General features: G+C 37.2%; 1 protein-coding gene across 1 annotated transcript in view; it reads left to right on the top strand.

Moving 5' to 3' along the window:
- GRIN3A (glutamate ionotropic receptor NMDA type subunit 3A) overlaps positions 1 to 26,871 on the top strand; it is a 165,601-nt gene that overhangs the window by 84,840 nt on the left and 53,890 nt on the right. Inside the window, exon 4 of the mRNA XM_023202520.2 lies at positions 24,699 to 24,844. Within this exon, the coding sequence (XP_023058288.2) occupies positions 24,699 to 24,844 (146 nt within the window). The remainder of the gene's footprint in view (positions 1 to 24,698; positions 24,845 to 26,871) is intronic.

Below are 26,871 nucleotides of genomic sequence, written 5' to 3' on the forward strand. Positions count from 1 at the left end.
TTGTGAAAATGTTTCATTTTTGAAAAATCTCCTTGGGCTGAGTCAAACCATGGAAAATTTTAGCTCAAACGAAAATTCTTCCTCTTTCCCAGCCCCCCTGAAAAAAATCACAAGGATGTGAAAACAGGATTATAATGGAAACTGTCTTGCAACATTAACTGCAGTGTTCATTCTTGTAAAAGCCATAATTCATGGCTGCTCCACAGCCCTTTCCTTTCAGCAATTATGCATATTAGAGGAAAGTTTGAATACAAAAAAACCAAATGCAGATAGAAAAGCAAGCTTCATAAAAGATGTATTTACTCCACTAGTTTTCCCTGAAGGAAAACGTGAAAGCTAACTAGGCTGCCCCAGTCCAAGGTGTCCCTAGTTCAAGGGAGTTGGAGAAAGCATGAAAACTACAGATACAGGGCATCATACAGGGCTTACTGCCTGGGATTCCTTGTCAACCCATTGGCAGTCAACTCCATCACTAGAGGCTAGCACCTTTGGTGGAAGGAGGATGTTGGGACCTACTACTGGCTCTCTTGGGAATTTAATGCAAATTTGCTCTTTTAAAAGGAGAGTCCCAGGAGAGTACCTCAAACACACTCTTTTTCCTTCATTCCTTTTTTCTTCTTCCCTGTTTCTTCTGACTTTTCATAGGGTGTCATGGAATGCACCACATGAGAACCACCCATGCCATTTTGATGACCTTCCTGTTTCCAAAATCTAGTACAGAGACTGGCACTTGATAAACATTTGCTGGAAAGAAAGAATCAAAACTTTCTAAATCCTGTTTCAAATCAGAAACCTTGGGTTTGAATTTTGTCTGTGTTCCATAACTGGGTTTTGTGACCCTGGGAAAGTTATTTATACCCTGGACCTCAGTCTCCTCACCTAAAAAATAGAAATGAAAATTATATCTCCTCATAGCACCGTCCCCAGACAATTATGAAATACTGTATGTAAAATCTGTTAGCACAGTAGCTGACCTGCATAAATGCTCTATGATTATTTGTTAAATCCAAATTCTTCATTTTGCCTATAATTCCAGAGTTGTAGGAGACTAAATGAATGAAAAAGACATATTATATCAAGTTTAAGGACTCAGAACCCACTCTAGTGATTTTTTCTGATACTTGTAGTAGGCCAAAACTAAATGCATCCTTGACTTCTCTAGGAAGAATTACAGTCAACATTTATAGCATTCAGGATTTATGCTTTGATATACATCTTTAAAATAAAGCCTGTTGCCATTTTTAAATGGGAAATCTCAGAAGAAGCTCAGAAATATTAGCAAGGAATACAAAATTTATTTATAAAATTTATAGACTTATAATAACCCTCCAAGCAAGTAGCATAAATTTTAAAATCTGAAAGGATGACCACATATATATACACACACACACACATGCACACACACAATAGACTTATTGCATACATCTTCAGATTAACAAATCAACCAGCAAGCTACTCTCTGTGCATAGGGTCTGTGGAGGATACAAAGAATAATGCACACAAAAAATATGTAATCAAGTTAAGATTAAAATACTGCAGTAAAACTAGGAAAATAAATGTGTTCACCAGAGTATCAAATAAGTATGTCAGTATCCCTGACCACTGTTTATCAAACGTAGCCTTCCCACCTGACTTTCTATCACATCATATCATTTTCCCTTCCTTTCTTTAATTTTTTATTATCTGTAATTATCTGGTTTGCTTTGTGTTGTTTTTCTCCATAGGAGTAGAGACATTTTCTGCATTATTCATAAGGATTATCAACTGATACAGATTACATATTAATGGGGTCTTTGTTCTTGAACCTATCACCTGACCCAAGGACCCTAAGTAAGGTGGCAGTTAAGACCAAATCAGAAATATGCCTGAAACATTTCATTAAGAAATCATTCATTTCTTCTTGTATGTTATTTTTATATCAATTAATATAATTCCAAAGATATTAATAAGGCACTATGATGGATTCTAAAAGACTTCAGAGAAACATATTTCCTTGAGAAATACATACAAGTAAACAAATATTTATACTACATTGTGATTCGTGAAATAATAAAAAATAGATAAAAGGGAAACATAGTACCCACAAGGATGGCTAACTCTCTCTTGGGAAGATTAGAGAAGGTCTGAAAAAAAGATGGTACTTACTGAGTTTTAAAGAAATAATAGCAGTTTACCCAGGAACCAAACTTTGAGGGAAAAAAAAAAAAGTGGGAGGAGGTTGGGAATTCCAGGCAGCGGTAACAGCATGTGCAAATGCTAAAAGGTAAGACTGGACCAAATGACATGAGTGCTGGAATTAGTGACAGAAGATCTTGGTTTAGTTTCTGGATCCTCACGTATAGTTGTTACCACTGTATCAGTCACCTATTTCTACAATAATATTGCAAAACAAACAACCATAAGATATTGGCATAAAACAAAAAGCATATATATAGCTCACAAATTTTGCCAGGTTTGGTTGACCTGGTCCAAACTTACTTACCTATTTTGGGATCAGCTGGCTGTTGGATGATACACAGTGGCTTCAATAATTTGCTGTGGTGATGTGGCTCTGTTCCATATGTCTTATCCTCCAACACACTCATTCAGGCATGTCCTTCTCATGGTGATAACAGAGGGCTATGGCACAAGCATGCAAGCACTTTTCTAAGACTGTTCTTAGAACATGTCTGCTAACACTCCAGTGACTACTGGCAAGTCACATGGCTAGGACCAGAGCCAGAGGGGAGAAGCCTAATAGTGAAATGACAAAGGGTGTGAAACAGAAATGAGAGAAGAGTTGGAGCCACTAACATAATCAGTCAACTGCACCTACTTAATCTCTAGAGTTTGGGTTCCTTTTCTGTAAATGAAGAACAAAACAATTCTTCCCTCCTGACATCCCATGGTTGTTGGGAGAAAATGTATAGAAGGTGTTTTAGAAGTACTGTAGCTGAAAATAAACAGGGAAGTGCCAAAAAGTTGTCATGGAAATCTAAAAGATTGGTGTTACTCTGTTCATGGTTTGCACGTCAGCTAGCCACACATTTAAATTTCAACCCCTATTCCATTGCTGCAAACAGTGCTCCACTCTTTGAATCCAACTCACTCCCGGTGGTTCAGCCATATTAGCACTCTCAGAGACAGAACAGACAAAATGTACTACACTTGTTTGAGACTGTGTTTTGTTCCAGAGACAAGGATAGAACATTTTCTAGACTGCAGTCAATAAAAGACATCTAGGTTAAGCCCTGGTATGCATCAGTGACATCAGCAAAATGGCAGAATAGAAAGTTCCCCAGCAAAACTCTCCCAACAAAAATACAGCTAGGAACTATTCACAAACAAGAATACCTCCCTGAATACACCAGAACTCAGAAGAGAAGCACAGAAATCCCCTAGGTCCACAGAATTGAGACAAGCTGCAACCAATAAGAGAAACAGTTATTTCAGACTGCACCACTCTTCCCTCAAGCCAGCATAACACCACTCAGAGAATTTCCCTAGATCCATGGTTGCCGATATGAGAGGAGAGAATTGGAGGTAGAGGTTCATTCTCCTCGCCAGTCTGGAATCTTCATGAAAAGCCCACTCTGGCCCTGTCCCATGGGAACTATTGGGAGTGCTAATATGACTGAACCACCCCGAGTGAGTTGGATTCAAAAAGCAGGGCGCTGTTTGCAGCAACTGATGAACAGATTTTGGAGGCTACTCGTCACTCTAATCAGCAAAGACACCTGTTGGAGGCTGCTCGTCACTCTAATCAGCAAAGACACCATGTTGACAAGACTGGCTGATGCTACAGTGCTGCAGGGGAAACAACAGGCAGAGAGGCCTGAATCCCTAGCCAGATTTTCCACAAATTCCATGTGCTCACATGGAGAACTCTCCCGGCCCGGAAACAACTATAAGGCAAGGATTAAGTTCCAGTGCTCATTTTAGTCTTCACCAGACTATAAAACAATGGCAGGGCAGCAATATAGTTTTATGGCAGCTTTTGAGCTCTGGTGCTCTTGATAAGTCTTCCTCAGAATTAAGAACAATGGAAAGGCATCAATTTAGTTCAAGAGTACTATTTAAGTTCCGGTGTCCATTATAAGTCTTCCTCTGATGGGAAAACAATGACAGGGCAGTGACTCCAGTTCAATGCAATGTTTCAGTTCCAGTGTTCACTGTAAGTTCTTCCCATCATGGGAAGAAACAACAGTCCAGTGTTTAAGTCTGACATTAGAAGTAAAGTTCTAATACCACCAAACAACACCCACAAAAACTGGAAGAGATGGCTGCCTCCTCAAATGTACAGGCATTGAAGTAAAGATTCAAAGATTGTGAAACTTGGGGAAATAGTACATCACCAAAAGAAACTAACAAAGCTCCAGCAGTAACAAAAAGGGTCATTACATAATGATAAACGTGTCAATTCAGCAAGAGGCTATAACAATTGTCAATATATATGTACCCAACACTGGAGCAACTAAATATATAAAACAAATATTAATAGAACTACAGGGAGAGATTAATGGCAATACTTTAATAGTAGAGACTTCAGGATCCCACTTTCACCAATGAACAGATGATACAGCAGAATATTAACAAGGAAAAATTGGAGTTAAATTACACTCTAGACCAAATGAACCTGATAAATATTTACAGAACATTCCATCCAGCAGCTGAAGAATACACATTTTCCTTGATAGCACATGGAACATTCTCCAATATAGACCACATGTAAGGTCAGAAAACAAGTCAACAAATTTTTAGAAATCAAAATCATATCAAGTATCTTTTCTTACCATGATGGAATAAAACTAGAAATCAATAGCAGAAGGAATGTTGGAAACTGTACAGATTATGGAAATTGAACAACATGTTCCTGAACTATGAATGAGTCAATAAAGAAATTAAAAAGGAAACTTAAAAATTCCTTGAGACTAACAAAAATGGAGACACAACACATCAAAACCTATGGGATATAGCAAAAGCAGTTCTAAGAGGAAAGTTTACAGCAATAAACACACCAAAAAAGCAACACTTCCAAATAATGCATCTCAACAAACTAGAAAAGCAAGAATAAACAAAACCCAAAATTAATAGGAGAAAAAAATTATAAATATCAGAGCAGAAATAAATAAAATTGAGACTAAAATAAAATACAAAAGATCAACAAAATGAGTAGTTGGATTTTTGAAAAGGTAAACAAAATTGACAAACCTTTAGCTAGACTAAGAAAAACAGAAAGAAGATGCAAATAAATAAAATCAAAAACAAAAAAGGAGACATTATAACTGATACCACAGAACCACAAAGGATCAACAGAGGCCATTATGAACAACTATACTCCAGCAAATTGGAAAACCTAGAAGAAATTCTTGGTTGTATACAACCTACCAAGATCAAATGATGAAAAAATAGAAAACCTGAGCGGACTAATAATTAGTAACAAGACTGAAGCAGTAACAAAAAGTCTCCCATCAAAGAAAAGCCCAGGAGCTGACACTTTCGCTGCAGAATTCAACCAAACTTTTAAAGAACTGATACCAATTCTACTCAAACTATTTTGAAAAAATTGAAGAGGAGGAAGTAATTCCAAACTCATTCTACAAGATCAACAGCCTGCTAGTACCAAAACCAAACAAGGACACAACAAAAAAGCAAAAATTACAGGCCAATATTTCACTGAGGAATCTAGTTACAAAAATCCTCAACAAAGTGCTAGCAAACCAAATTCAACAACTCCTGAAGAAGATCATTCACCATGACCAAGTAGGATTAATCTCATGGACAGAAGGATGGTTCAACACACACAACTCAATAAATATGATACATCACATTAACAGGATCAAGAACAAAAAACATATGATCATTTCAAGAGATACTGAAAAAGCATTCATAAATTTCAGCATCCCTTTATGAAAAAGCTCTCAACAACCTGGGTATAGCATGAACATGCCTTAAAACAACAAAAGCCATATATGACAGACTCGCAGCTAATATCATACTGAATGGGGAAAAACTGACACCCCTTACTATAAGATCTGGAACAAGATAGGGATGCACACTTTTACCACTTTTATTCAACATAGTCCCGGAAGTCCTAGTAAGAGCAATTAGGCAAGAGAAAGAAATAAAAAGCATCCAAATTGGAAAGGAAAAAGTCAAATTATCCTTGTTCACAGATTTTTTTATATTTAGAAAGCCCTAAAGACTCTACAAAAAAACTGTTAGATCTAATAAATTAATTCAGTAAAGTTGCAGGATACAAAAATTAGTAGCATTTCTATGTACCAACAGTAAACAATCTAAAAAGGAAATCGATAAAGCAATCCCATGTGCAATAGCTACCAAAAGAATAAAATAAATAAATTTAACCAAAGAAAGATCTCTAGAATGAAAACTATAAAACACTGATTAAAGACATTGAAGAGGACAGAAAAAAATGGAAAGATATCCCATGCTCATGGATTGGAATAATTAACATTGTTAAAATGTTCATACTACCCAAAGTGATCTACAGATTCAATACAATCCCTATGGAAATACAAATGATATTCTTCAAAGAAATAGAGAAAACAATTCTAAAATTGTAATGTAACCCCAAAAGACTCCAAATAGGTAAAGCAATCCTAAGCAAAAAGAATAATACTGGCATCAGCACACTACCTGACTTCAAAATATACTACAAAGCTATAGTAAGTGGAAGCACAATACTGACATGGAAATGGACACATAAACCTCGGGTAAACAATGTATATTGTTTCAATGCATATTGAAGAGACAGTCTCATCAATAATTGGTGCTAGGAAAACTGGATCTCCATATGGAGAAGAATAAAACTAGACCCCCATCTCTCACATTATACAAAAGTTAAAATGGTTTAAAGACTTACATATAAGACCTGAAACTATGAAACTACTAGAAGAAAATATTGGGAAATGCTTCAGGACGTTGGTCTTGGCAGATTTTTTGGGTAAGAGCTCAAAAGCACAAGCAATATGAGGAAAAATAAACAGGAATACATCAAGCTAAAAGGCTTCTGTACTGCAAAATAAAAATAAAAATAAACCAATATAGCAAAGAGATAAAATAACAGAAATTATCTGCAAACTATTCATCCAACAGGGGATTAATAACCAGGTTATAAAAGGATCTCAAATAATTCTGTAGCCAAAAAAAAAAAAACCAAATAATCTAATTTTAAAATGGGCAAATGATCTGAATATATCTTTTTCAAAAGAAGACATAGAAATGACCAGCAGGTATACGAAAAAATGCTCAGCATCACTAATCATAAGGGAAATGCAAATTGAAACCACTATGAGGTATCATTTCACCCAGTTAAATGGTTTTTTTAAATATATATAATATATATAACATATAATATACTTTATATATATAATATATATATGCCATCAAGGATGCAGAGAAATTGGAATTCTAGTACACTCTTGGTAGGAATGTAAATTAGTACAGCCACTGTGAAAAACATTATTGGGGCCTCTCAAAAAGCTAGAAGTAGATCTAGCAATCTCGCTGCTGGTCCAGCAATCATACCATAAGATCCAGCAATCCCACTGCTGGGTATGTATCCAAAAGAAAGGAAATCAGTATATCAAAGAAATGTATCTGCATCTGCATGTTTCTTGTAGTGCTGTTCACAGCAGCAAAGATATGTAATTAACCTAAGGGTCTATCAACAAATGAATGGATAAAGAAAATGTGGTATACGCAATGGAACACTATACAGCCATTAAAAAAAAACTTGTCATTCACAGCAAAATTGATGGAAATGGAGGTCATTAGTTTAAGTAAAATAAGCCAAGCACAGAAAGACAAGTATCACATGTTCTCACTCCAACATGGGAGTTAAAAAAATCGATCTCACGGAGACAGAGAGTAGAATGGTGGTTACCAGAGGTTAGGAAGCATGGGGGGAGGGGTGATGAGGAGAGGTTGCTTAATAGGTACAGAAACACAGAAGAAATAAGTTATAGTGTTTGGTAACACAGTAGGGTGACTGTAGTTAACAATATATTTCAAAACAGCTAGAAGAAAAATTAGGAATGCTTATAACACAAAATATGATAAACATTTGAGATTATTAATATCCTAATCATCCTGATTTGATCATTACACATTGTATGCATGTCTCAAAATATCACATGTAACCCATTAATATGTGCAATTATTGTGTATTAATAAAAAATAGAGGGAACAGGACATCTAAATAACAAGCTCTGCCCCAGAAAATGGGGGCATAGAGAAAGTGAGATGAACTCAAAAATACTCATGATGATCACTAAAAAATCAACAATGGCTACTTCTGAGGAAGGCAATAGAATTAGAGAGGGAAAAAGAGATAATATGTTTGTTTATGCTATAAAACTTCTGTTTGAGTTTTACAGTGAGAATGGAGTCATGTATTACTTGTCAGATTAAATAAATGAGTATGATTCTGAAGAATTTTTATGAAGTAGAACTAGGTAAGTTTTTCCATAATTTCCATTAGAACAGTTCAAACATTGATACAAATGTTCCAGGTTGTTTTTATTCCATTTTACCTTTACCACATACATATCTAGGTATTCACACTGTATTTTTGTTTGAGTGACTAATATAATGCCAAAGGGCCAGGAACTAAGTTCTGGTCCCACATTTTCAATAATCAAGTCTTTGATCTTAAACAAGTCCTAACATTGGTCAATTCTGGTTTCTTCATCTGTAAACAAAGCATTTTTAATTAAGTTGTAACATCACCTTAGGTCTAACATTCTGTAATTCTGAGAAGAAATAGTCCACCTGGAAATGAGCCAGTTTATCTGAAAATTATCAGAAAATGAAGAAAAGGAAAAAAGAAAAAGGAAGAGTTGAAATCAATTTTTATCCATTTAAAAAATGAAAATTATATACATTTGTCTAACATGTTTTATATATGTGTACATTGTGAAGTGATTTTTAACAATTTCCATCTTTATAACCTTATATAGCTACTTTTGTTTTGGTATAGCAAGAATATTTAACATCTACTGTCTTACCAAATTTTACATATACCATATACTATTATTAACTACAGTCACCATAGTGTACATTAAATTCCCAGAACTTATTCATCTTATAACTGAAAGCTTGTACTCTTTGACCAACATCTCGCCATCCTCTCCACACCCAGTGCCTGGCAACCACCATTCTACTCTGCTTCTACAAGTTTGAATTTTTTTTTTTTTATTCAACATAGGAAGTGGAATTATACAGTATTTGTCTTCATGTGTCTGGCTTATTTCATTTAACGTAACGTCCTCTAAGTTCACCCATGTTGTCATAAACAGCATTATTTACTTCCATGTTAGAGCTGAACAATATTCTTGTGTGTGTATGTGTGTGTGTGTGAGAGAGAGAGAAAGAGAGAGAAACAGAGACAGAGAGAGAGAGAGAGAGAGAGAGAGATTTAGGTTGCTTACATGATTTGGCTATTGTGAATAGTGCTGCAATAAACATGAAAGTGGAGATTTTTCTTTCAAGTACGGATTTCAGTTCCTTTGAATATATACCCAGGAGTGGAAGTGATGGATCATATAGCAGTTCTATTTTTAGTTTTTTGAGGAAACTCCATGCTGTTACCCATAATGGCTGTATCATTTTACAATACCACTGTCAGTGTACAAGGTTACCTTTTCTCCATATCCTCACAAACACTTGTTATTATTTAACTTTTTGATAAGAGTGATTTTAACAGGTATAAGGTGATAACCCATTGTGGTTTTGACTTGTGTTTCCCTGATGATTAGTGATCTTGAGCACTTCTTCATATACTTTGTGGCTATCCGTATATCTTCTTTGGAAAAATATCTATTCAAGATCCTTAGCACATTTTAATTGTATTATTTGTTTTTATTTGTTTGTTTTCTATTGAGCTGAATGAGTTTCTTATATATTTTCGATATTAGCCCCATATCACATGTATCAGTGGTCCCCAACCTTTTGGCACCAGGGACCAGTTTCATGAAAGGCAATTTTTCCACCGACGGTGGGGAAGGATGGTTTGGGGATGATTCAAGTGCATTACATTTATTGTGCACTTTATTCCTATATTATTACATTATAATATATAATGAAATAACTTCTACATTATGATACACAACTCATCATAATGTAGAATCAGTGGGAGCCCTGAGCTTATTTTCCAGCAACTAGATGGTCCCATGTGGGGGTGATAAAAGACAGTGACAGATCATCAGGCATTAGATTCTCATAACAGAATCATTAGATTCTCATAAGAATCTAATGCATGCCACCTGGATTCCTCACATGTGGAGTTCACAATAGGGTTTATGCTCCTATAAGAATCTAATGCTGCTGCTGATCTGGCAGGAGGCAGAGCTTAGGCTCTGTGAGTGAGTGATGGGGAGTGGCTGTAAATACAGATGAAGCTTCATTTGCTCACCCACCACTCACTTCTTGCTGTGTGGCCAGTTCTTAACAGGCCATGGACCAGCTGGCCTAGGGGCTGGGGATATGACTTGGGTATATGGCTTGCAAATACTTTATCTCATTTCATAGGTTGCCCTTTCATTTTGTTGATTATTTACTTTGCTAGGCAGAAACTGTTTAGTTTGATGGAATCCCATTTGTTTAATTTTACTTTTTTTGCCTGTGTTTTTAGAGTCATATTCATAAAGTCATTACCAACACCAATGTCTTTTGTGTTGTGAAAAGAATCTTTTCCTCTGTGTTTTCTGGTAAGATTTTTATGTTTTCAGGTCTTACATTTAACTCTCTAATCTATTTTGAGTTGGTTTTAATGTATACTGCAAGGGACCAATGTTATTCATTTGCTTGTGGATATTCAGTTTCTCTAATATCATTTATTGAAGAGACTATCCTTTCACTATTGTGTGTTCCTGGGACCTTCATTGAAGATTAGTTGGCCATGTATGCATGGATTTATTTTGGGGTTCTCTGTTCTGTTCCATTGGTCGATGTGTTTGTTTTTATGCCAATACCATACCATTTTGATTACTATAGCTTTATAGTATATTTTGAAATCAAGTATTATGATGTCTCTAGCTCAAGATTGCTTTGGTTATTTGGGTTCTGTTGCAATTACAAAATCATCAATTTTTTAGTTACTTTTTAAATGAATACTGTGTAACATATGATGATTATCAAACAATCAAATAGCTACCACCCACAGTTACTTTTTTAAACCAATGAAATACATTTAAGTGCAATTGTGTAAACTAATTAACATCATGAAGTTTTAGGTTCTAAGTCAACTTTTTATTTTTTTTCTTTTTCTATGCTTTTGGCATATTCATACATCCAACACTTAGTAAGAATTTACTGATACTATCTAGTCACCAGAGAGACATCTCATAAAGCTGGTCTGCTCTTTCAGCTTTCACTTAGCCTATTTCTCCCCATGAATTGTAATCTCCACATTTCATGTTTAGTCTGTGTATTAGCCTGTTTTCATACTGCTGATAAAGACATACCAGAGACTGGAAAGAAAAAGAGGTTTAATGGACTTACAGTTCAACATGGCTGGGAAGGCCTCACAGTCATGGTGGAAGGCAAGGAGGAGTAAGTCATGTCTTACGTGGATGGCAGCAGGCAGAGAGAGAGAGGCTGTGCAGGGAAACTCCTCTTTATAAAACCATCAGATCTCATGAGACTCATTCACTATCACAAGAACAGCATGAGAAAAACCTGCCCCATGATTCAATTACCTCCTACTGGGTCCCTCCCACAACACATGGGAATTGTGGGAGTTACAACTCGAGATTTGTGTGGGGACAAAGCCAAACCATATGTGTCTGTTTGCTGCGAGGATTACACAAGGTAGTGGAAACAGAACTAACATTCCGGTTAAGTTCCAGAGGCAGGATACAAGTGAAACATGTCAAATGTATGCATGCCATAGCTCCACTTCACTGTCGAATCTTGGCCAAATTGCTTAATCTCACTAATCCTCATTTATCTCAATTACAAACTTTACAAATCATTGCATGTGTTTTTTGTTACTGATGCATGAAAATTTTCTCAAATTTGCAAAGAAAGAAGAAGGAAAGTATCTTTTTTACTCAGCTGCCTTCAGATGCTTGGCTCACAAAGCAAAATGCTACTTTAGTTGTGCTGCTCTTGTGATTCATGTAGCAGAAGAAAATGTGCTGAACAGAATAGAAAGATAAGCAAACACTAGATTAGTCATAAACTGGGAGATGGTCTCAACTGGAAATGCCAGGTAGAAAGCTACAGCCATGCTGCCCTGAAGGAGGCAGGGGAGAAGAGAGGCATCCACTATTCCTAAATGTAGTTATTCAGAATAGATGCCTGAATCTTTGAGGGTTCCTCCATAATAATGGCTCACTCACTGATTCTCTCAGAATTCCAGAACAAGGACAAATCGACTATTTAGCCATGACAAACAAAATTATGAGATACAGCCAGGTCACCCCAAAGAGCTAGCCTAAGAGAAAAATAAAGCAAGAGGAAATGATTTTTCTTTTTATTTTTATTCAGTAGTTTACCTTTCTGTTTGTCTGATGATTTGCTTTTAGGAGTCTGTGAGGCTGGTTTCCTGGGGTCTGTGCTGTATAATTGCTTACCTTTAGGCTAAACCATCTACTGATATTTTTGTACCCAGCTCATCTTGAATGAAGGCCAAATTGGACATGCTTTAATATTTAATCCTTCTGAGTTATCTAATTAAGTAAAAACTGGCATTTTAAAAGTTCTTATGCCATGAGGATTTGAGTAGCTGTGCCAAAAGGCTTACATCACTAGACTGGAGGTAAATTTATAGCTGTTTTTATTCATTTGCATTTCATCAGCCCAGAATTGCTGACTCTAGGTTCGGCAAGGACCTTACTGTCTGCTCAGTCTGTGGGGTACAGTACACTGCTGGTGATGGGCAATGACTCAAGAGAGAAGTTTGAGTTCCACAGTCCACAGGTCATTTTTCACCTTGAAGTTTGGGTATGTAGCAAGTCAATTATATAAACAAAAAGCCAGCGTTATTCTGATGCCATGGGCTTAAAGGAATCCTCCTTTTTCTTTCTGTAAGAAGCTCTATAGCATCAGTTCTGGCCTCAGCTGACCTAGTTCAGCCCCAGTCCTGACAATTACAGTGAAATCACATCTTAAGGTGAATAATGGGTCTAAGGTAATTATATTGTGATCATAATTACCTTTAAAAGTCCTATGTGAGACAGTATCATACTTGGTAGTTGGATTCTAGAGTCAGCTTATAAGTATGCATAACACCTGATTCCAACAACATAGGCTGAAGAGCCTGGAGAAAGTTATTTCATGTCTCTAAGTTTCATTTCATTCATGCATGAACTGGAGTTATTAACAGAGCCTACCTCGTAGGGCACAGGGAGGCAAAATGCAATGATGAATGTGGAGGGCCAAGCACATAAACCAGCACAATCAATGACAGCTACTAGTATGAAAGATTGTTATGGGCTAGTTCAACTCCTACAGTGGGTTGTTGGCTACATGTACAATGGCTAAACTCTTTCAATTAGCCATTTTTCAGATGAGAGAACTGAGTGAGTCTAATGCCGAGCAGTTAAGGGGATAGCCAGTAATGCCAAAAACTTGTTTACTGTGTACTATAGTAATCCAGATCATATATGATAGAGCCAACTCTGCCCAGTTTTGTCATTTACTGTTTCCATAAACTTATAGAAGTTGGTTAGCTATTCTAAGGATTTTAAAAGTTCGTACATATAAACCATTCGACAGGGCCTGGCACATGATGAACTAAATCATAAACATCATCACCATTATGGTTATTATTATCCCATGCTTTGTGTGGAAACACCAATAGTGTTGGCAGCACCAGTGGTGAAATAATTTGTCTTACACATAAGGGAGAAATGGACTTAACTCCACAAGATTACTCAACATAAAATAGGACTTGAAGGGGATTTTCAGTAAGACAGTGGGAAGAGGCTCAGTGAACTAAAAAGGACAGACTGCTCCAGATGAATAAAGTGAGAAGACATGGAGGCCAGGGTCATAGAAGAGGCAAAACAAAATGACTTGCATGAAAGAAAGGGAAAGACAAGAAACAAAGAGATAGAACATTTGCAGCAGAATAGTAATGATTCCTTTGTTGAAATTCTGTAATTCATTGGCTTGGTCTCCGTGGTATCTAAAAGTAGACAGATACTTCACTTGGAGACCAGGACAATAGGCTCTACTCTTTTATTACAATAAATGAGACAGAAAAATACCGAGGTACATCCAGAGGCTCAGGAAATGAGTACTGCAGTTCTCTTTCATGGATGTTGCTGAGCAAATATAATTCAGAAAATTATTCCTTAGAAAAGAAAATAAAGACCAGAAACTTATACTTTTATACATAGTAGATGGGGAAAGTTGAACATAGGATACCAGAGAGAAACAAAGAACAGTTATTTTTATTAGCCATATTCATGTGGGGAGGGGACCGATGTTATTTAGCCCTGAGTTAGGATTTTTCAGTCTCACTCTTACATTACTTTTTGTGACCTGGAGTAAGTCCCTTCTTCACACTTCTTATTATGGGCCTAAATCGCCTTCTTGCCTAGATCAGGAAGTATAATGTTTAGATACAAAGGCTCTGGAATCAGATTAAGTTCAGAACTCTCCTTTATGGCTATTTCCTGAGTTATCTGGGACACATTAGTTAAATTCAAGCCTTAGTTTCTCATGTTAAAGTTGGAGATTGTAACAAATATTGCTTATTTAGTATTGTTGTTAGAGGTTTAAAGCATACAATTCATGTTAAGGTGTTAGCAAAATGCTTGAAATATGGGAAGTACTTAATAAATGGGAAATACTTCATAGATGGAAACTACCTGTGTTGTTATCTATAAAAATAAAAGAATGGACTAACAGATCTCTAACATCTCCTCTAGTTATTCATTGTTTTCTCTAGCCCATGCTCCAAATTTTTACAGCCTCCCAACTTAGACATATCTCTTCTAGTTTATTCCCTAGCTCCCACCTGTAAACCGAGTGGAAAAAAGAAATGTTAAGATGTCCAGTGCAGAAGCAGAAATGTGTATGAGGGAAGAAGGAGCAGGTCTCAGTCCTCCTACAGCCACCACTAAGATTGCTAGAAGTTGAATACAAATGTTTGAACCCCACAGGGCACACAGGAATGTCTTATTTTAAAAAATTTAGCTGATAGATTTAGCTTGCTTTTTTACCTTTTACAAATGAAAAGGATACAGAAGCCATCAGACTGTTTGTGGCTTGTGAATGAAATAATATGCATGGATGCATTTTGTAAACAGCACTGTTCAAATGATGCTGTTGTTCCTGCTGTTGCTCTAACTGTGATAAGCATATTGTTTATAAACCCAAAGGTTATGGGCTATTTGTCTTATTTCTATAAACTGGCACTAGTTTTTTGGATTAAATTATCATTAGGTTTGAGTAATGCCTATCTTATCTACAGCTTCTCAAAGAAGAGAAACCTTTCCTGGAGGCAGTTATATATTAGAGAAAAATTTAAAATAATATATTCGAGATAATAATATATACTAGAGATAAGTAAACTAGAGATTAATAGTGCAAGTTCTCAGGTTTCTGGATTCATGTCCTTGATCTGCCACATTCCGGTTGTGTGGCCTTGAGCAAGTTGCTTACTCACTCCAAGCTTCAGTTCCTCCATCTTTAAAATGGGGAAAACAACTGCATGCACCACAAAACGATGCTGCGAGCGTTCAACAAAGCAATGAATTTAATATCCTGGCACAGTGCCTGGAATGAGGGAGGCACCCAATAAAGGTTAGCTATTATCATTATTAAAATAATAGAAGACATAATACGCATAATACGGAGATAATAAATATCTCCACTTTAATGATATGGCAGATACACAGAGTCTGGATGAAAAGGACGTGGAATGGAGGAAAGTGGCAAAGAAGAAGTTGGAATGAACAAAACTCAGCTAAAGTGAGTACGGTGGCTCACGCCTGTAACCCCAACACTTAGGGAGGATGAAGCAGGCAGATCATTTGAGGTCAGGAGTTTGAGACCAGCCTGGCCAACATGGTGAAATATCTTCTTTTCTAAAAACAGGCACACAAAAAAATAGCTGGGCATGGTGATGCATGCCTATAATCACAGCTACTTGGGAGGCTGGGGCATGATAATCACTTGAATCCAGGAGACGGAGGTTGCACTGAGCCAAGATAGTGCACTCCAGCCTGGGTGACAGAGTGAGACTCCATCTCAAAGATAAATAAAGTGAGTAAGTGGGCCAGGGGCCAATTTTTATAACCTCAGCTTTATGGGGTCTGCTCTGAAATCATCTGTCCCTGGGATAGAATCTAAAATCAGTCCAAATGTCATACTGTTGCTTCAGTTTGAAATTTTGTGACCAGAGCCTTCCTGTTACTAGTCCTAAAAGGAAGCAGAGAGCTGCAGTAGACAAGACCTCCAGTAAGGAGACTGATACTCCAGTGCAGCTAGAAATAAGGTGTCATCACACTACAGCCTAAATCTGGATAGCACCAGGAAGCCTGCTGAGATTTATGAAACCTACCTCTGTTCATTTACCTGCAAAGATGACTCTTTCTAAGTGACCATTAGGATTTTAGAATAGATAGAAAAAATTGAAGTATGGGAGTCAAGAAGCTAGTTAGATTCCAAATGTCTTTATCAGGGGACAGCAAACATTTCCTGTTTGGGCCAGGTGGGCCATATGGCTTCTTTTGTACTTACTCACCTCTACTGTTGCAGTGCAAAAACAGCCATAGACAATACATAAATGAATGGGCATGGCTGGGTTCCCATAAAATTTGATTGACAAAAACTGGTAGCAGGCTAGAGTTGGCCCACAGACCATAATTTGCTGACCCCTAGTCCCTACAAGAGACCTGATGCAATGACTCAAGTTGTCAGAAGAACCTGGGCTAAGGCTCATATAAATCAAACATGATGTCAAAGAATGTTGTTGACTAGAGATTAGCTGACCTAACATAGAGGGCTTCAGAATGAAGAAGGAAGAGGCAGCAAACTGTTTAAATTTAAATGGAGGAAGCAGCTTCTGTGCAAGAAAATAGGAATAACACAAAAAGTAACTGCAGCATAAGATGTACTTAGTAATTCACATTAGAAAACATATAGGGTGGACCTCAGCAACAATCTTTTCAGCATCATTTTTCTCTATTCTAATATTCAGAGCATGAGTAATAACTAGGGTAAACATACATACTTGTTTTCCAGAACAGTCCTAGTGTGTCTTTTGTCCTTATGTAATCATCAATCGTGTCCCGTTTTAGAGAACTGTCCTAGTTTTCACCATAAATTATATGATCACAACTATAATAACCAAAATGATTTTGAAGTTGCAGCACAAACAGATATGTATTAGTTGGATTTTCACAAGACTTGTACAATAATGTAAGTCTATAAATGCAGAATGTAGTGCTAGATAAGGGTATGTTAAGAACTTCAAGTCGGAGTTGGTTTTCAATCCAACTTTATCACTTTCAAGCTGTTTAATCTCCCTGAATCACAGCTCCTCATATGTAACAATAAATAATAAAAGTAGCAATCTTATTAGATATAAATGTATTAGCATATAATAAATATTATAACATATTAGCTGTTATTTTATTATTATACATTCAGATAGAATCAATTGGTTGTGTGGAGACAAAAGTTACCCTTATTTACAGAATATATGCCTCAAGCGGAGTAATTTTCTTGTCACTGGAGACAATCAAGCAGAGGTGTAACAGGCACTTCATGGGAATATTATAAGTAAAATCTTGCTACTCAAAGCCTGGTCCATAAACCATGACATTTGCATCAATTAGCAGCTTGTTGGTGCAGAATCTCGAGCTCCCACCTAGACCTACTGAATCGGAATCTACATTTTGAAGAAACCTCAGGTAGTACATTTAACCTTGCTATAAAGCAGCAGTCCCCAACCTTTTTGGTACCAGGGACCAGTTTTGTGGACAATTTTTTCATGGATGGGTGGGGAGTGGGGGTGATGGTTTTGAGATAATCCAAGTATATTACATTTATCATTAGATACTCTTAAGAAATGTGCAACCTAAATCTCTCTCATTTGCAGGTCACGATAGGGTTCATGTTCCTGTGAGAATCTCATGCTGCTGCTGACCTGACAGGAGGCAGAGCTCAGGCCATGATGCTCGCTTGCGCATGGCTATGTTGCCTGGTTCCTAACAGACCACGGACCATTATCTGTCCTTGGCCCGGGGGTTTGGGACCCCTGCTAATTGTCCACTGATGACTCAGACATTAGTGGATGATTAGACTTACAAAGCCCCTTCCATCCCTGAGACCACCTGATACTATAGCATCCACAGGTTATAAGTGGATAAGGTAATGCCGTGGAAGGGAGCTGTGAATTCAATACATACTATATCCTATTCCATTAGGCAAGTTAGGAATAGTCCTTTCCACCCAACTCCAAGGAATGTAATACCAGGTCCAGTGACTACATTTCACTGATGAATTAAGTATTAATCTCAGATGGGTACAGATGTAGACCTTAAGTGAGTATACTCAGCATTGGGATTTTTTTTTGTTTTTTTCTTTGTTTTTTTTTTGTTTGTTTGTTTGTTTTTGTTGTTGTTGTTGTTTTGTTTTTTTTTTTGAGACAGAGTCTCGCTTTGTCGCCCGGGCTGGAGTGCAATGGCCGGATCTCAGCTCACTACAAGCTCCGCCTCCTGGATATACGCCATTCTCCTGCCTCAGCCTCTCGAGTAGCTGGGACTACAGGCGCCCGCCACCTCGCCCGGCTAGTTTTTTGTATTTTTAGTAGAGACGGGGTTTCACCGTGTTAGCCAGGATGGTCTCGATCTCCTGACCTCGTGATCCGCCCGTCTCGGCCTCCCAAAGTGCTGGGATTACAGGTTTGAGCCACCGCGCCCGGCCGGGATTATTTTTTAATCTGCAGCATTACATCTGCCTTGGACATAGCAACTTGATTATTTCCCGAGTTTGCCTCATTTTGTTTTGAGCCATTTCTCTGCTTTCTGGGGAATGTCTGTTTGATTATTCTCCATGTAGGTACCCTGTGTAGAGTTCAGTATTCCATTAATACTGAACAATTCACATACAAATAGGCAGTTTAACTTTACATATTTCCCTGAGGCCTAAAGAGGTTGATGCAAATATAAACAGAATCGGAAGAGCTGGTGAGATATTTAGCTGAAACTTTAAAGAAATGCTTCTCTCACTGGGACTTCTTGGTGGTGGTTGTAATGCAGCTCAAATGCTTAAGCTCTTTGTACACTTTTATCCTTTTTCCTTGATATAGGCTTTCTGACATCCCTGGCTGTCTGAATTACACACAGGGTAGACTATCCTGCCCCACTGGGTTGCATGAATAGCTTCTCAGATCCCTTTTCTGATTCTATTATTCTGTGACTGTTGAGTAGCCCATGGTTATTTTTCAATATAATCTCACACACAGAAAGAAGAATATATCTTTTTGAAAGAATTAAAGTAACAAAGGAAAAAATTAATTTTAAGGAGAAAAAAGACAGCAGGAGGTGTGACGAAAAGCATCAATTTTTTAATGTATCTAACCTAATTTCATTAATTCTCTTAATAATGATGATAATTCATATATTATGCCAGTGTTTATCAAGCATACACTATGTGCTAAGCACTGTGTTTGTTGCATAACAATCATAATAATAATAGCAGCTGACATTTGTTGAAGACTTACAACCACACGAATAATGAGATCACTATGGGCACCATCCTCATGGAAACTTACAATCTAGCAGGGAAGGCAAATTACAAAAATAATTCCAAGTGTTGTCAGTGCTATGTGAAACTGTAGGTATAATGGGAGGGTGTTACAGGTCTAGGTGTCAGTGAAGGCTTTCCTCACGAAGTGACATTTAAGAGTTAGCTAGGCAAAGCAGTAGGGATGAGGAAAAAGTGTCCCAGGCAGATTGAAGACTATATGCAAGAGCTCTGATCAAGCAAAATGTTTGCTTTGGAAATGAGAGAACTGGCCAAAGCTTGGAAGGCCAGGAGGAGAGTAGAATGACAAGGCTAGGAAAAGGAGGGCAGGAGCCAAACATGCTGAACCTTAGAGGCCATATGAGGAGTTTGGACTTCATCCCAAGGGCCATGGGGAACCATTGATGGGTATTAAGCAAGTGAGGGACATGATCAGATCTGAATTCTACGGTTTCTCTGAGTGGATTAGAAAGGAAGAAAGGGAATATGTGGATGACAGAAATGACAGTAACTCGAATAAGAGCAGTGGCAGTGTTTACAAAACATCTCTATGTTAGAGTGTCAGGCTAATAAGACGCCTTCTCTCCTGCAGTCTGGTTATTTGCTAACCCTTACAGGAACTTTCCATTCTCAGAACCTCAGAACCTTTGCCTTCACAGAGCCAATAAGGCAGATATGGGAGCTGATGAACAAATACAACAGAAAGTCATGCAAAGGAAAAACACAAAGAGACAGTCCTCCATCAGAATTCTGAGACTGGGTCTGCTGGTTCCCTGATTCCTTCCATGCTTTGGAAAGGAATAATGTGCTGGTGCGTTCAGAAAAGAAAATGAGACCCAGAAAAGCAGGATTTCCCTAAAAACAAGTCATAGGCCATAAAAGTATTATCACAACATAATGTGAAGAATGTACTTCTGGAAGGAATTCTGTTTCTATATGACAGAAAGGTATTTTAATTAATGATTCTACAGGCCTTTTACCTTAAAGAGAGGGTTTATTTAGAAAGTCTGAGTTGCAAGCTGTACTGTTAGCATAGTTTGTGCTAGGTGAGATGACAAAGCTGTCACCTTCCTCTAAGTTCAAATAATAGTTATCAGTTAATTACTCATCAAGTATTTTCTTGAGCAACTACACAACGAAAGGCATTAGAAATACAAGGATAAATTAAAATGAACATTATTCTTGTTTACATGGAGCTTCCAGTTAGTGAAGAAACTGAGAGTCTAGACACTAATCACATGATTACATAATTAAATTTAAAACTGCAACTGTGATAGGTTCTACAAAAGATAGGTATATGTACTGGGCTTATGAAAAAAGAATCTGGCCTACACAATAAATTAGGGAAGTAATTACTGAACTGAGAGCAGAAGAATGCATATAAGTTAAATGGATAAAGCAGGATAGAAAAATAGACTAGATAAAATGAATTAACTTGACAAACAGATGTAGACTACCTGCAAGGTGCCAAGGGTCGTGATCGGTAACTGTACTACACAAACAAATGAAACTTGGTCTGCAAGTTACAGAAAATAGGATGGGCTGAAGCTTATGAATTCCTACTTGTGACAAGTTGGTGTTACTTTAACTATCCAAGCCTCAGTGTTTTAATCTGCAAAATAAGAAAATAACATCTATCATGTAAGATTATTGTGAAAATGTTAAAAGCCCTTAGCTTACTGCCTGGCATACAAGTAGCAAATTTTGTAATGACTAGATGGAGGCAGTCAGTATGATATAGTATCAGAAGCAGTGTTCTACGGTTGTCTAAAGCTGAATGTCTTTGATCAGGCTGAATTCAAATCCCAGGTACAATTACTAGCTCTGTGACCTTGGACAAATGACACACTTTCTAACCTTCAGTTTCTTTATGTAAATAGATGATAGGCATATCTACCTCACATTTCTTAGTAGGATCAAAGGAGATAATGCACAGAAAGGTCAAAGATTGCTTAAATAAATATGTGCCTACATATTTTATATGTGCAAGCTACTGTATCAACACAGATAAATAAGTAGTTATGTTTTTCTATTGTTGTTGTTTTGGGTAGGAGGTAGAAGCTAGAATAGACCAGAGGCTTCGCATAGAAAATTCTGACCTAGGTCTTTGCCTACATATTTTATATGTACAAGCTACTATATCAGCACAGATGAATAAGTAGTTTTATTATTGTTGTTTTTCTGGGTAGGAGGGTGAAGCTACATAAGACAAAAGACTTCACATAGAAAATTTTGACCTAGGTCTTGAAAAATTAATAGATGTTGGGCAGACAATGCTGATAAATGTGCCTTGCTCAAGCCATATGACTGCAATTTGCTGCTATGAGAACAGCCCAGGGGGTTCAAGGCATAAGGATAATATTTTTTAAAGCCTGGTGAATTCCTCCTAATAAACATCATTACTTCAGTGGTTGTAGTGAGCTAGAATGCAAGATGATGTAGTAGATAATAGCATATGCTTTGAAATAAGATAGACAGGGATTCTGACCCAGTCCCTGCTACTTAAAACTGTGTGACATTACTGAGCTTCAGTTTACCCATCCCTAAGAGGAAGTAACAACAGTGCCTTCTTCATGAAGCTATTATGAGGATTCAGCACGATAATGCATGTAAAGCTCTAAGTATCATGTTTGGCACATACTAAATGTTTAATAAATGTTAAATATTGTTATTATTGTTGATGTGGCTTTAAGGTTATGCTGACATAAAACATTAGAATTTGTTCACTGTATGGAACAATTACATTAAACTCAGAGTAAGCTATATTACTTACTTAACAGTGGAATGCCAAAGAAATACAATGAACAACCAGGTTTTAAGAGTTCCTATATGGCAGTGGTTGCAGGTATTTATCTTTGTCACCCTCGTAACTTTGAGAGCTGTACACAGTAGACCTTCAATAAATGTTGAATAAATAAATGATTTTGCTGATTTTAAAATATTTTTTCTACCTACAAACATGATAAGTGTTTCTGCAGATAATCTGTAAATAAAAAAATACGTCTATAAATTCAACACCAATGGGTTTTCTTCCAGGTTGTGTATGTGCGTGTGTGTGTGTGTGTGTATAATATATATGGGAAATCATAGCATTTAAATAAATGTATACATATTTAATTTTTATCATACCATATGAAAGTTTTTTTCCACTTGTCATATGAGCATTCGCCTTGTTTTATGAAACACACTTTACAAACGTGATTTATATGTCGCATTACACTCTATAAGAATATGCCATATCAGGAGAATGGCATGAGCCTGGGAGGCAGAGCTTGCAGTGAGCTGAGATCACGCCACTGCACTCCAGCCTGGGCAACAGAGCGAGACTCCGCCTCAAAACAAAACCAAAAAAAGAATGTACCATGTAATTTATTTAACTATTAACATATTGTTAGATGTTTACTGTGTGTCAAAACTAATTCATCTTCAAATATATGTTATTTGTCACCATATTCGGTGAGTTCTTAATCATTTTTAGGGTAAACAACTTAAAAACCTAATTATTAACAAAATACTCTTAGATGAAGTATACTTCAGGGAGATGAAGATACTCCCTCCTAGATGAAAATTACAAACACATTTACAAAAACTATTGCCTACTGTTTCAGGAGGTTTATAAACTCCATGAAGCCCATCCATAGATTTCTGTCCCCAGAGATTCACATCAGAACTAATTATATAAAATGTTAATATCAAGCAAAACAAAAATGTGCAAAGACTTGACTATAATTATTGCGGAGATGTATAATCTCTAAATATTGCTGACTACAGTAATGCGGCCCAATCCCAGTTCATTCTTATGTTTTAAATAGTCCATGCTTTACACATTAATGCTTCTCTACAACTTTCATTGAATAGTAAGTTTTCGTGTGATATATCTTTATTCTCCTTAGTAACAGAAAGTCTCTGCAGGACTCCCAATGCACAGTCTTTTCTCGTGGTGACATGGTTTGGCTGTGTCCCCACCCAAATATCATCTTTAATTGTAGTTCCCATAATTCTCACATGTTGTGGGAGGGACCAGCTGGAGATAATTGAATCATGGGGCGGTTACCCTCATGATTTAGGTTACCTGTTCTCATGATAGTGAGTGCTCATGAGATCTGATGATTTTATAAGGAGCTTCCCACTTCACTCGGCACTCACTCTGTCTCCTGCTGCCCTGTGAAAAGGTGCCTTCTGCCATGATTTTAAGTTTCCTGAGGCCTCCCCAGCCATGCAGAACTGTGAGTCAATTAAATCTCTTTTCTTTATAAATTATCCAGTCTCAGATATTCCTTCATAGCAGCATGAGAACCAACTAATACATGCGGTGAGGTCTTGCATCCTGGAAACCTATGAAATTGTTAGGTCTACTCCTGCCACCCTCCCCTCTGTCACTCCAAATTATCTTAAATACCATTCCATTTGAGCAAATGTACAGCATGACTCAGCATTGGATAATACTGTTATTTGAAGGAAAGATAGCATGTTATAATAACACCAAAAATAAATTCAATAAACAAAATGTAATATAGTATAAAGGTGGCTAAACACAAAAGTGACAAAGTTACAGCATTAGGGCAGGTTTATTGTAATCTCAGAATGCAAGGTTTTAACTTGGGTTTTATGTCATTTTAACCAAGGAGTATCATAATCTTTATTGTGAACATACACTTTGTCTGATATGCAATTTACAATAATGAGACTGATTCTACATGCCAATTTGCACAGCTTCTAAAGAATTCTAATAGGTTCTCAACATGCAAAAAAATTGTTTTGTATTTTTTTGTTGTTGTTTCCATCTGTTTGCTTCTAAAGATAGAACAATGTTTGATGTAAAAAGCATGTAGCCATGTCTGTACATTTCTATGTACATGTTTCTGCCTCCGGGGGTTAAAAATGTTCCAAATTATTATTAAGTTTCAAAGAATTATGGAAAAAAATGTTTAAAAACAATTCTAAGAATAATTTTTATTTAAGCCATTTCTTTCTCTGCCTCATAGTTACATCATCCTTCCCAAGGATTCCGCTTTGGAACTGTCCGAGAAAGCAGTGCTGAAGATTATGTGAGACAAAGTTTCCCAGAGATGCATGAATATATGAGAAGGTACAATGTTCCAGCCACCCCTGATGGAGTGCAGTATCTGAAGTGAGTGTCAACCTCTTGGATCCAAAGAAAAATTCTCACTGAAGAGAAGTAATTTAGCTACTGACATAGTGTATATTAGTTTCTGAAAATGACAGATAAATATACCCACATTGTGTTAACTAATACTTTATACTGTGTGAGATCCCAGGAGACAGTGTGAAATAGTTTTAATTGTGTAACCTAGATTACTTGTGACCTGCATAGTCTCAAGTTGGTAGTAGCTTTGTTCAAAGAACCAGTGGGGCCATTAGCATAGCAGATGGTGGAGGAAGTAAATGCTGGCTTTATATCACTTGAGAAAACAATGGTGCTGAAACAGTCAAACACACAGGGAATATGGCCAGAGGATAAAGTGTCCCAAGGCAACCTTTTCCTTCACAGTGAATATATCTCTAAACCCAGGGAATGCCTCCTCTTGCCATGAGGAAATGGAATTTATCTTAGATATTTTCTATAGAAAGGAAATAAGATAGAAGACAGTGATTCCCATGCTTGCATTCTTCTCATCAGAATTTATGAGAAGCAATCACAAGAAATCACACTGCCATGGCAGATTATCAGAGCCCGTAATTCAATGAAGTTGAATACAAAGGCAGATGGTGCAGTGATGGCTCTGCTCTGTCTAGTCTTCCTGAGAAAAGGGAAAGAATGGTTCCTGAAAAACAGGAAGGCATGAGGGTAAGCAGTCTTCTCCCTCTTGCTTGATGGAATCAAGTTAATAACAGACATCCACACCTCCAATTCCTAGAATTGTGCAGCATCAGGAAACTAGTGTCTCCATGGTCAGCGTCAATAATCTCCCCAATGGACAGCAGGACCTGCCACCTCAAATTCTTTTTTTAAGAAAGAATAGAAATAAATAAATAATTTCATGGAACACAAGGGTTTTGTCTTTCTCAACAACTTTAGAAACAGGCCACTTAAAATGTTTTATGGACTTTTAACTATAGCTTAGAGAAAAAGCCTCGTTCTCTCATATTTGCAAAATTATATATGATGTGTATTATGAAATGTCACTTTTAATTTTGCAAGAACATCAACACATTACAGTCTCTCTCTGACATGAAGTTTAGAGTCCCTTTGCCTCCCAGATCTTCTCATGTATTCTCTTCTTCAGGCAAATTTATGGTTGAAAGAAAGTATAAGATGTCAGGGTAGCAATGGTTTCCAGCAAATGGCAAACTGGGCTCTGCTGACAGTGTGAAAAAGGATGAGACGAGCTACTGCTGCAGTGCCCAACACTTCCACTCCACTCAAGAAATTTATGTATCTCAGGAGCTTTACCTGAGAAGTCCCACATGCCCAGCACTGGTGCCACCCTAGCCTGAAGAGAAGCAATCTTTAAGAAAGCAGCCACAGATGAAGGCCCAAAACAAGTCCATTTTCCTTGGTAATACAACTAGCGAGTGGCAGAGTCAGGACTAGGACCAGGTCTCTGGAATCCAACCACTACTTCAGACTAGTCTAGGAACCATGATGGAAGAGTAGGCCCTTGATGTTTGCAGAATAGTCCATGTTACAGCAACATCTGTGCTCCAGTTGGTATCTGAAAGCTACTTAGGAATGCAGCAACTCCAGCCTCATCCCAAACTTACTGCATCAGAATCTTCATTTTAACAAGCTCCCCAAGCAATTCACTGATTGAGGTGAAATTGGAATATATGCACAGCTTACCATTAATGCCCTCTCACCACTTCTCTCTAGGCCTTAACTCTCCACTTTCAGTCTAATCATTTCCTGTGCCCTTAGCCACCACTTCCCACAACCACAGTCTTCATGTTACCTCCCTGGCATCCCAGAGCACTGACCTACAAGGCACAACCCCTAGCATTGCCTGTGCAAGAAAGGTTTCTACATATTGAACCTGTCCTTTCCCTCTCCCATCAAAATTCTCATCTACTTAATTCTACTCTCTCAGGGCCCTGCTTTCTCATTAACAGTTATCTAAAAAAATTAACTCCCAATAAAATGCTTATTCTTTTTATTATGTTAATATTTGACTGGTTGTCTTGTGATATGTGATATGT

Source organism: Piliocolobus tephrosceles, chromosome 14 (assembly GCF_002776525.5).
Source record: "Piliocolobus tephrosceles isolate RC106 chromosome 14, ASM277652v3, whole genome shotgun sequence".
NCBI lineage: Eukaryota > Metazoa > Chordata > Mammalia > Primates > Cercopithecidae > Piliocolobus > Piliocolobus tephrosceles.